The sequence below is a fragment of the Lathamus discolor genome, chromosome 3 (assembly GCF_037157495.1).
Source record: "Lathamus discolor isolate bLatDis1 chromosome 3, bLatDis1.hap1, whole genome shotgun sequence".
NCBI classification, from domain to species: Eukaryota; Metazoa; Chordata; class Aves; order Psittaciformes; family Psittacidae; genus Lathamus; species Lathamus discolor.
This window is the reverse complement of record NC_088886.1, coordinates 92848225-92860502: the sequence shown is the minus strand read 5'-3', so window position 1 is coordinate 92860502 and position 12278 is coordinate 92848225. Positions and strand designations below refer to the sequence as shown.

General features: G+C 46.4%; 1 protein-coding gene across 1 annotated transcript in view; it reads left to right on the top strand.

Moving 5' to 3' along the window:
* Nucleotides 1-10707, top strand: part of SYNPO2L (synaptopodin 2 like) — a 39925-nt gene extending 29218 nt beyond the window's left edge. Inside the window, exon 4 of the mRNA XM_065670612.1 lies at nucleotides 2785-10707. Within this exon, the coding sequence (XP_065526684.1) occupies nucleotides 2785-5120 (2336 nt within the window). The 3' untranslated portion in view covers nucleotides 5121-10707. The remainder of the gene's footprint in view (nucleotides 1-2784) is intronic.
* The last annotated feature ends 1571 nt before the right edge of the window (nucleotides 10708-12278 follow it).

Here is a 12278-nt window from a genome sequence, read left to right as displayed (position 1 = left end):
GGACTCTGCCTTCTCAAGCTTGGATCAGCCTTATGCAGGTACAGATGTCTCCTCTATTTTCTGTTTTTTTCTTTTATTTGTTCTCTTTTATTTTCTTACTTGCTTTCTTCCGCCTTTCATTTCATTTTTCTTTTCCTATCCTTCCCCTATTTTACCTGTTCTGATCTCATTCTTGCTCTTCACCTTCAGCAAGCCATCTCAAGAGGATTTAACTTTCTTTTTATTCTTGAACTGTTGTGGGAAATTGTAGCTTGAATAGCATGATCATTTTTTCTGTTGTAAGGATTAGTGTAGCTAGTCATGGGCTTTAGCCTTTGATGAGGAGGAAAGCAGGGAGAAGAGGGAGGTGAATAGCAGGTCCTAGTGGGCCTTACTTGCCAGCTGATTCAGAGCACAGGGCAGTTCAGATCAACTTCCTAGGGAAGTCGTACATGGATGCTAATGCTGAGCCAGTACCAAGAGCTGTTGGAGGCATGACCAAGGCTTTCTACTGTTCTGTTTTCTCTGACAGTATTTGCTAGCCCAGACTCTAGACTTGAGTGCCTTCATGCTACTCTGCTGCCAGCAGGGGCTACACAGACACTCATTTTGTATGGTGTTAGCTTCTGATGCCAGAAATCCTCCTGTGAGTCACCCGGGGTCCAGAGTGACTAGGTGACTTAGTTGACTAAGATTCTGTAGTGCTGCTCTTCCTCCTTGCAAGTTTAGAAGCAAAATACGAGCTAAGTGAGGTGTAGTCGTAAGGATGTCGTAAGGATTTCTTTCTTATAGCAAGAAAGAAATCTCTCTTATTTCTCCATTGTGAGCAGCCCCCATAGACACATGCATGCAGATTCATAAGTGAAGTAGACTGATCTTCAGGGACTGTAGTTTCGATCATGGAGAGCAAGTGTTCAAGGGCAAGTCTACAACTGCCCTGAAGAGCGCTAAGTCTCCACAAAACCCTGGACACTACTTCAGTCTTGGTTCAGCATTCTGTAAGGAAAGTTTTGCAGAGAGCCTTCACTATGCAAGTTCAAAGCGAGCCATACTTTCAGCATTGATTATGCTGCTTCCTGTTTTCTGGGTGCAAAGGAGAGGAATGGACTGTGCAAATATGAGGTGATCTCAAACCTCAGAAGTCCCCTTGTTGAAATCCCAAAGCAGCAGCGTGTGCTACAGGCTGGCTGCACACCTTGAGAAGATCCTTTCCATGTATTCATCTTAAGCTTCCTGGAAGGATGACTGCTCTGAAAATGAGCACCTTATTTTCAGCATGGGGTGAGAGAGAGAAGCTTTTTCTGCTGTGGTTACACTGGTGAAGTACGAAATGAATGCCACAATTGTGCAGCCTAGCCAGGTTTTGGGGGACATCTGCAGCCCTCAGGAAAAATAGTATCCTTCTTCACTAAGCTCCCTGTCCCCCACCTCAGGTAACTTTGTCACATTAGCAGGTCCCCACTGAATGAATGCTCTGTGATAAAATGGTCAGAAGTGAGATCCTGAGAGGACTGAGCAGCTTCCATCCTCTCTTGAGCTAACTCTATCCCCCAGCACTACCTGCAACTTCTCTGCTCTCCTCTCCTGTCCACTTCAGCAGGGCATAATTTTGCACCTCTTTTGTGAGAACGTCAGGGCTGGACAAGATGCTACACAGTTTTTTTTGGCAAATTATTAGATCTAAGCAGTGGATGGATGTTTCATCTGGACTATCATGTTGATAAAGAGGCAATAGGAGTAAGGAAAAGGATGAAATGAAAGAAATCAGAAATAGTCTATGGTTTAGGTATGTGGGGGTTTTCTGTGCAGGGTTAGTGCTGATTCTGTCACTTGAACCCTGATTTAAGGTGTGTCTGTACTTCCCTTAGGGCAGACAAGTTTGGTTTTATTACCAAATCTTGTTCACCCCGTTTTCCCCACACACAAGGCAGAGAACATAGTGTTCCCCCCGGGGCCTTACTGACCACTGGGATGGCAGAGCAGGTGGTATAAATGATTATCCCACACTTTCATGCCAGTATTCCAACAGGTGTTGGCTTTGCCAAGCAAGCTTCTCTAAGTGAATTCCTTCTGGCCTGGCTGATCAGTTGTGGGGTCTGGGATTCTTGCTTAGCAGCAAATGCTCTTCCTTAGCAGCAAATGCTCTTCTTCCTTGCTGGGAGTGGGGCACAGGCAAGGAACGATAGCCAAGAGTGAAAACAAGTCTCTTACTATTGCAGGGCTGCTGCAGAGAGCTGTGAACAACCCTACACACAATGCTGCTGCAAGGCACTCTCACTCTGTAACCCACACTGCAGGGCCTAGAGCAGGAGAAGCCTGTCTTTGCCTGCAGGGCACGTCTCCTGTTGCATACATGTACGGGTGCTAACAGTAGCAGCTGCTGCTTCCCAGACTCTCAGGACCACAGAGACTACTTACTCCTGGGAATACTCCATATGGTAGGAGTAAAGTCCACAAAAAGCAAGGTTCTGCTTTCAGGGTGATACGTAAATGGTAACAATTCCCAGGAGTAAGGGCATTCAACTGTAAAAATACTGTGAGATGGAGCCTGGGACAACTGGCCACACGCTGCTGAAAGGAAATCCCAGGTCTGACCAGGAAAAAGGCTGTCAGAGCGGGGGGGAGTTCCCTCCCCACACCTGCATGGACTCCTACTGTGTTTGCAGGGAAAGAGAAAACTGCGAAGATAGGAAAGAAAAAAGGGCAGGGGGTGTGTGTTTCCTCCTGTGTGCACTAGAACAGCCACATCACTGTTCATGCAGCCTTTTGCTGAGCTCTGAGCTTTCCTCTTTTTTTGTCTTGCAGAGCTCCACCGCCACGAGAGCATCCAAGAGAAGAACGTGAAAGAAGCCAAAACCAAGTGCAGAACCATTGCATCCCTGCTGACAGATGCACCCAACCCCCACTCCAAGGGGGTGTTAATGTTCAAGAAGCGCAGGCAGAGGGCTAAGAAATACACATTGGTAAGCTTTGGGAGTGTTGACGAAGACCGCTCCTACGAGGAGGAGGACGGAGTTTTTCCCACAAGTGAGTCTGAATTTGACGAGGAAGGTTTCTCTGATGCCCGAAGCCTAACTAATCACTCAGACTGGGACAGTACGTACTTGGACATTGAGAAGTCCAAGTCTGACTCTGAGCAGAAGGAAGAGAAGCAAAAAGGTTTGAGTGAGGCCTCAGGTAAAGGAGCGCGATTATTTGAGCAGCAGAGGGAACGGGCTGGGAAGTACACAGTTGAGAAAGTCCCTGCACAGATCAGCCCCCAGCTTACCCCAGCTGCCCAGCCGCAGCAGGGCACGGTGAACGGAAATATGCCTGTGCCACAGAAGACAGACAGCGTGCCCATCAGCATCCACCTGGAAGGTGTGCAAGTGCCCAGCAAGCAGCCAGCCATCCTCCCAACCCAGATCCTGGCTCCCCCTAGCCCCACTTTCTTCCCACCTCCCCCAAGCACCCCTGACCCCTTCTCTGCAAGCTCAAGCATGTTCAACAGGTCTGCGCGGCCCTTTACTCCTGGCTTTTCTGGCCAACGGCCTGCAACATCCTCTGTCATCTTCAGGCCATCTGCACCCAAAAAACCCAGTGAAAGTCTGAGTGGGCAAAGCACAGTGGTTCCCCCCTTCTCATCTCTGTCTCCAGGAGCACCTGCCAATGCACCAGTGCCAGCACAGCGTGGTCCAGTCAGTTCCTCCACATCTCTGTATATTCCTGCACCAGGAAGGCCAACACCAGCAATGGAGTCACAACCGAGGGCTGGAGGAAGTGCTCCAGAAACTAAGCCTTCTACCAACACTGCCCGGACATCCACCACCTCTATCTTTCTGTCAACTCCCTCAAAGCCAGTAGGGGAGGTGGCCTCTACAGCATCCCAGCCACGAGTCCCTGGAACAGCCTCTTCTTCTTTGTATATTAATCCAGCACCATCACAGCACACAATAAGCAGTTCCCCCACACCAAATCAGCCTTCTCCTGCCATCTCACCTGCAACGCCACGACCTCCTTCTGAGCCCTTAACCTCCAGAGAGCAAAGGATTTCCGTGCCAGCTCCCCGCACAGGCATCCTGCAGGAGGCTCGCCGGCGTGGCAACAGAAAACCCATGTTCAGTAAGATTGAGGAGAAGAAGAAGAATTCACCCAACCCTGAACTCCTGTCTCTGGTGCAGAACCTGGATGAGAAGCTGAAAAGTGACCACCCTGGAGCAGGCTTCGAGTCTGGGCCTGAGGAGGACTTCCTCAGCCTGGGTGCTGAGGCATGCAACTTCATGCAGTCCTCTGGCCGCAAGTTCAAGACCCCACCTCCAGTGGCTCCTAAGCCTCAGCAGCAAGATGCTGGGCTGGTAAACGGGGCCCAGGACATGCCTCAGCTTAAAGGCAAGGGTGCAGAGCTCTTTGCCAAACGCCAGAGTCGCATGGACAAATATGTGGTAGAGACAACACCAAAGCCAGAGCCCAAGCCCAGGACCCCCTCTCCTTCCCCTTCACTGCCCTCATCCTGGAAATATTCACCCAACATCCGGGCTCCACCTCCAATAGCTTACAACCCAATGCATTCCCCTTTCTATCCCCTGGCAGCCAGCAAATCTCAGGCTAGCAAAGCAGAGAGCAAAGTGAAAAAGGCACCTGGCCAGAAATCAGGGATCAAGGTCATTGATTTAATGCGCCACCAGCCCTATCAATTAAAGTCAGCCATGTTCTGCTTTGGGGATCCCCCAGGCCCCAGCATTCAGGAGTCTCCTGGTCAGCCAGCCCCACAGGCTAGCTCATCCTTCACGGCAGCCAAGCAGATACCCGTGAAAACAGCTAAGACCCAGGAGATTCGTCGCTTCTCCACCCCAGCTCCCATGCCAACCTCAAGCAGCCTGGCACCCACTGTGCTTATGCCCCGCTCAGCCACCACGTTGGACGAGCCAGCGTGGAGAACAGAAATGGCCTCTTCTGCTCCCACTACACCAGCACCCTTCCAGGTAGAGCTTAGCCAGTCCCCTAAGCCATACCAGAGCTCCCCAGAGCCTGGTATGGCGGCCCAGGGGCCTTCCCCAAACCCAGCCTCGGCCTCTCGGTTTCAGGTGGCCAGGCCCAAATTCTCAGCAGCGAGAACAGGGATGCAGGCCAATGTGTGGAGGCCAAGCTTTGGCCACCACTGAGGCGGGCACCCCTCCTGTCCCATTCGTGGCCCCACAGAGATAGTGCTCGTTTTGTCTTTCATGTCAGCAAAGTGCATTGGGATGAGTGACACAAAATGAAGAAAAGAGAAAAAAAAATAATTGCTTCACTTCTGCAGCACCCTCTCCCCCAGCCTCTCCTTGGTCTCAGATGGGCAGCTTCATGGCAAGGCTTACCGGTTGTGGCTACAGCAGGAGGAAGAATGTGGAGAGAGGGCACATATGGGGTACACAGAGACTGGGAACCTGCACACAGCAGCAAAACCCACCTCTGGAGGGGGTGAATAGCAAGGGTTGTGAATATATAGGCAGTAGTTGTTTTCCTTTCCCCAGGGCGTTGGAGTCACTCCTGAGCGGAGGGAGACTGGGGGGCAAGAGCTTTCCAGGAAGAAGGGGCCAGAGGTGGATGACAGTATGCAAGTCCTAGCTTCCCCATTGGACTGCATTTCTTTGAGCCAGTCAGCCTGTACACATGTACCTGTGCATGCACGCACACATGCACACAGCAGTACTCGGTAAGGAGTGAAGGTAGAAGTGGGACTTTGCCTTGGACACTTCTCCCAGACTCCCATCCGGAGGGGTGTGGAAAAGGAGGCGAGGGAGCAGAGTGAGCGTTAGTTTGTGCACATGCACGCATGGGCAGCGTGCCCTGCGCAGGAGGGTGGCCATGTGTGCCCGTTCCCCCAGTCACCAGGGCTGGGGTAAAAGGCAGAGTCATCCTGGCTGGTGCTAAACTTGGCTATCAGGTCTGGGAGCAGTTTGCCAAAGAGGGGTGTTGAATAGACTTAGGTGGGGTGTCACGAGCTGGAGGAACTGCAGAAGTATCAAACTTTGAGGACACACAAAGTCAAAGCTAAGCTCAGGCAATGGCTGGTTGGGGCAAAGAAGGCCCCGCAGCATTAGTCTCTCTGGAACAGGATATGGATGCTGTAAGTACAAAGGAGGACTGAGTGGGAGAAAATACAGTTAGCTTTAGAAGAAGGCAGGATTGAATATGCATTTGCACATCATTTTGGGGACTTTTTTAGTTTAGGACTGACGTGTGGTGAGATTAGAAATGGGTCACAACATAAAACTTGCTGAAAACTCTGCGATGAGCTGGAAAACAGAGCCCCTTTACAAATGCTCTCAGAATGGAAATGGATGAAGGGAAATAGAAAGTTACAAGTAGAATTTCATACTAAATGATTTAAGTATCCTTGGGGCCTATCTGGAAAGAACTGAAGTGCTCTGAGGTTCCAGAGTGAATCTGCATTCGCACACACATACAGAGCTCAGTTTGCTGGCAATGCTGGGAAAACAGGTCTGGTTATTCCTTGAATGGCCCAGGCTAACCCCAAACTTAATCCCTATGTTAAAGGCATACAGGGAGAAAGCATTTCTTTTCCCAAGGAAGAATTCAGGATATTAGTAGGGACTGTGCATGTGTGTATGCATGTCATCTATGCTCTGGTATGCACACACCCTGTCATTTGCTTTCCACCTGTGCTCCCCCTTTTGCAGCAGCCACTTTTACAGTGTGATCCCACGAGTACACTAAGAAATCAGTACTCCAGAAACCCTGGCTTCCAAATACAGCAGATGTCCCAGTGGCAGGGATGGCACTTGCCAACTCTTCCTGGTTGGGGATTGCCCAGTCTTTTGCTAGACCATCAGGAATGAATACTGAGGCAGGATGAGGGTTTCACAGCCCTGCTTGAGACATGTCTCCATCTCATTTGACTTGCTCCTATCCTTCAAGCAGAAGCCGTTCTCTGACTGCACTCAGCACAAACTTTGGACGTACAAAACTGTAGGTTCTGGGGACAAAAAAGTCAGTGCAGCTGGGGCTGATGCCGAGTCTGTAAGCAGTGCAGCTCGTGTGGTTTCACACAAAGTCCAAACCAACCTTCCTTCATGCAGCTGGAGCTCATGGTGTGTTCTTTCTGTGAAAGCTGGGGGCTCTGCTTTTCCTTGGAGGGTCTGAAGTGTTTCTCTGTGAGTACCTGGAGATTTTGCACATGTTCTCCCATGAAGAAAAAGAGGGCTGAAGAACTCAGCTAGCAGCTCTAGTCCCAGGAAGGAAGGGAGAGAATGAGAGGAAAGGAACAGTAATACATAATCCTGCTTTTGAATCCTTCACACTGTGGCTGGGCTTGTTCTGCAGGCCTGTGTTTGCAGTGCACATTCCTGGGTGGCTTGAAACATAGGATGAGCATGCTTGGGAGGGAGGAGGACAGCACTTAAACTTCAGTTGGCTCTCCTCATGGGAGAGGATGGAGAGAAAACCTTTGGGAATGCCTTGAGTTAATGAACAAGGGGGTGGCTGATCCAGAAGGGGTGCTGCACCTGGTTGTGTGACATAGGAACAGCCAACATGAACTGCTGATGGTTTGTGTTCCTGGAAAGCAAGAGTTAGTTCAGATCACCAGAAGCTACTTAGCTCTGGTGAAAGTGAGCAGCCATGCTACAAAATGTAACTTGGGCAATTGCTTTCTCACTCATCCTGTGCTCCATTGCATAGCCAGCATTTAGAGAAAAAAAAATCCTGTGTGCTGTAGCAAGCTGAATCCCTGTGATTCTTCACAAACGTGTAAAGAGGGGTCTTCTGTTTTCTAGAAAAGCTGTGGGAAGGAAAAGCTTCATCTCTAGTCTCCTCATGGAGTGTAGTCTCTAACTGGCTAGTAGTTTTAGCCACTAGCCTTAGATAGACAAGCTAGCCCAGGTTGAAAGCATTACTGAACTCAGGTGTGGATAGGGGTTGTGTGGACCAGAGAAAAGGTGCTCAAGATGTTTCTGCAGTGAAGAAATAACCTCAGAAAGTCTGAATCTTACTCCAGTTTCCCTTTTCCTCAAGCCCCTAAAAGTAACTGCTCTCAGAGCCTGAGTGGCTCAGGGAAGTCATTTTGACACTGGAAAAAAGAAAAAGAGAGGTCTGGCCTTATCATGTAAGGAGATTGCACGGGGTTAGTAGTTCAGTTGCCCTTCCCAGGTTTCTAGGAGACACTGGCGCAAGCCAAGGAGTGATGGCCAAACACTGTTGAATATTAGATGTCAGGACCTAAGTGAGTGGAATAACAGCATTTGGCCTATCATTTCTGATGATGTAATGGGCAGTAGAGATGAAAAATATTAGGTCTGTTTGGAGAATGAATATTAAACATCAGAGCAAGGAAAAGAACAAGGAGACTGGGGATACTGCATTTCATGTCTAACATGCTTGGTTTAAAACTATGTTTAGAAGCAAAGCCAAAGTAGTTCAGTGGATCTCAGCCCCTAGTGATCTTTTCTGAATCCTATGCTGACACAAGAGTTGATCTGCAGCAGCAGAGGGTGTTGCAGATGAGGCCTACTGTGCTTGTGGCATATCCCAAATAAGGTCTGTGGCTGCAAGTAGCATGAGATGAGAAATGATACTGAGATGCATCTGCTAAGCTATAAGGAAGAAACCTGCACTACTGCTGACTTCAAGCAGCTCTGCTAGTGGATGCTCATGAGAATACTGTGGCTAGCCTGTGAGAAAGGTCACAGGTAAGGTTACGAGGAATATTTTTGAACCATATAAGCTTGTCTTGAGCATCTCCAAATTTCTGATTCCTCAGTTGTTGAACAAAAGTGGTATTAAAAAAGGAAAGACTTAGCTCTGAATGCAGGCATCAACCTAGCAGGCATAGAACAAATAAAGCACGTGAGCACAGCTCTAAGGCCTTCCAATGTGTGTGCACATCTATATATGTAAATATATGTATGTATATACACACACTTGTTCACTCTGCATATGTCCCAGCCTAAACACAATGGGCTTTGCAGGAAAACACACATCTGCAGAACTTCATAATCCTACCAAATTCCTTTCATCATAGTTGCACAGCCCTGTTACACAGGCTGCTATTTTCATAGTTGTGTACTATTAATCCTATTGTAACAACTACTTGGACTATGAAAACCAAACAGTTTTCCTGGCCAACATCTGCTCAAAAGGCTTATTTTTGGGAACTTATGCTCAGATATGACTTGAAGGGTTTCTAAAATATACAGTGTGCAGATAGTTACAGGTGTTCTGTCAGACCACTGCCATGTCCCTCCAGAAAGCAGGTTTCCCTTATTAAATCCAATCCAGAACTGTCTTTCTTCTGTCCTAGGATGGAAACAAAGAAAAACATCAACTTTCTTATGCACTTTTTCCTTAACCGCATTAGAAATTACTTTTTAAATAGTGCAAACACCCATAGTCATTTCTTCTTGAATTCAACGGATCATTCTGCAATATATTTTTTAACATTTTAGTACCCTCAAAGTAAACTCTGGTTTTCCTACTGAAATGTTGAATTATATTTTAAAAGATGAAACCATTTAAACCAGGATTAAAATTGACAAACCTCCATTTCAATGGGGAATGATAGCTCACAAGAACATCACCTTGACATTTACAGTTGCTCAACAGCTACTGTAAAGATCGTCTTCAAAAAGAATCACACTACAGTATTGCTAATACACTTTTCACCCATTTCCAAGTTCATGTTAGAGTAGAGACTTCTTCAGCCGCTGGTGAAGAGGATGGAAGAATCAAAGTTGTGGATTACTTTTACATATTAGCAGTATCAAGATATATCTTAAAACAACAGGTTTACCTATCAAAAATTGTATATAATAAATTGTTTAAAAATATCTCTTCATAGATATTGCTAAAACTAGCAAGATGTGCTCCAAAATCTTGGCATAACGCTTCTGCTTCGTCCCATGTTCTTCTCATCAGAACTTTTTCATTGTGAAATATCTGCAATAAAATAAACACTGTCATAAATGCTGTTGATTTTGGAGAGCAGTTGTTTCAGAAACCCATAAAAATCAAACATTATTCGCAGGTTTTCCTACACCGAAGCCAGATGAATTCCAAATGTAGTTCTGACTCTTAGGACTTTCATTCACTTTCAAAAGCAGCCATGGATGGTAACAATTACTTTTTGTTTGCTGGCTGAAAGAAATAACGCTTTACCAAAAATGTTTTAGGAACAGGCTATCCCTAAGCTGATACGTAGCGTCAGAAAAATCCAAAGCAAGTTTGTCACATACCTTGTAGCAGCTGAGCAGATGAGCCTCCGACTCCCATCCAAAATAGCAGGAACTCAAATGCTTTTGAAAAGTAAGTTCAGGTTCTTCATAAGAACTGCTTTTTTGCTTGCACAATGACATTGCTTTGAAGTTCTCACAGCTTTTCACCTCCCAGTAACCAATGGGCTCCTGCCCTCGTATAGCCACACATCCTCCAGAATGGCCTAGAGATGGGAATAAGTGTTGAGTCGCAGAACAAAGCGTCTGAATTTTGTGAATTTTTGGTGAAGCAACTGTTTTATTGACGTTGGGTTCTGGATAAATCCTCGATGAACTGACAAAAGTAGCAAAAGGTTTCATCAGCAACCAGTTTGTAAGATTGTTACTCATCTTGGCTGACGAGTTTGTAAATGAACGATGATGAAAGGTTCTGCTCACAAAATATAGGAGATGAAATGTAGTTTCAAATAGTACTTTTGCAAACTGCTATTGTAAAGCAATAAATAATGAATCAAAAAATGAGAAGCTATTAGTGAAATGGAGTGTCTTCATTATTATTTTCTATGTCTCTATTCTCAGGTACTGCTAAGAGATTTATGTTTCAAAGGTTGAACAACTACTTCACTTTTTCATTTTTTGTATTCTTGGTACATTTTCTTGGATTACTATAAAAGACACAAAATCAAACAAGCTGTCCTGGTTTTGGCTGGGATAAAGTTAATTTTCTTTCCAGTATCTGGTACAATGCTGAGTCTTGGATTTAGTGAGAGAATATTGCTGATAACACAACAGTTGTTGCTAAGTAGGGCTTACTCTAAATCAAGTTTTTCATGCAAAAAGCAAACCCACTATCAGCAAACTAAAGGAGGAGGAGAAGAAGATACTTCCACACAGTGCTCTTATTGACAGAAATGTATCAAAGGCAATCTCTGCCCTCTTTTTGCACATGAAATGCAAATTGAAAACTGACTGTTGCTAAAGAAAATTCATTACCTCTCTGGGACCTTTTGCCAGTCTCAGGAAGCCCTGATGGCCTCCTTGAAAAGGCCACAAAGAAAAGTATGAAAAACACCTCTCAGAAAAAGAAAAATGTCAGGGCTTAGCTGTGTCTGTAAGGACAGCGTGGTTGCTAATTTTCCCCCAGCCACAACAGAGGCTGGGGAGAGTGACAGCCAGCAGCCTGCCACAGCCTGGAAACCCACAGTAATATCCAGGGGGGAAAGTGGAGAAGGAAGCTCCGGCCTCTCCACAACTCATCTAACTCAATCCATAGTAGGAAGTTACAGAGTCAACAGAAAATGTAAGCTATCTGTCTGCCCTCCTGAGCAGACAGGGAGGAAAGGACCGGGACTCTTCAACCACTACTAAGCCACTGGTGACAGGGGAAAGAGCCCACTGCCCCCCTCCCAGCCATTTATTTTATTATTGGTTGCTACTTACGTGGCTGGCACTTGTTCCAGTTTGTGTAGCTCATGGAGCGATTCCTTCCCGCTGTACTCAGCCAAAAGTATTCTCCTGTGTTAAGGTCTTGCGAGCCTGTCCAAAAATAAGTTCTCTCAGATTTTGCCATGCTCTGGATCATGCAGTTGATAAAAGCTTGCTCAAACATTAATAAAGCAATCAAGACAAAAAGTTTATTAGAATAAAGTAGGTCAATTGGTATTTCAGTGAATAGCTCTCAGGAAATGATATAAATTATGTGAGAAAAGAAAAAATATAATAAGTACTTAATTTTCTTTATAGAATGCTGTGGAAACTTTAGGCACGAGTCTGCAGCATAAATCACTATTTTTACTGGTATTTTTTCCAGCGTTTGGGCACATAAAAGGGACAGTAGATTGAGATATAAGATCACTGCTTGAACTACAAGATGTAAAGAAATAATATGAAGGGGGGAGGGGATTTAACTGGGCCTGTTGGGGACAAGCCCAAGAGGAACATGCTAGGGATTGAAGGATGGCGGGCTAAGGAGGACTATCAATCTCTTGTTTCACTTGTGGGAAAGGATAGCTTTTTAGACCCTGCCCCGCAGGGGAAAAAGGGTACTAGGACTGGCTCCCTGAAATGCCTGTACACCAGTGCACGCAGCATGGGGAATAAACAGGAGGA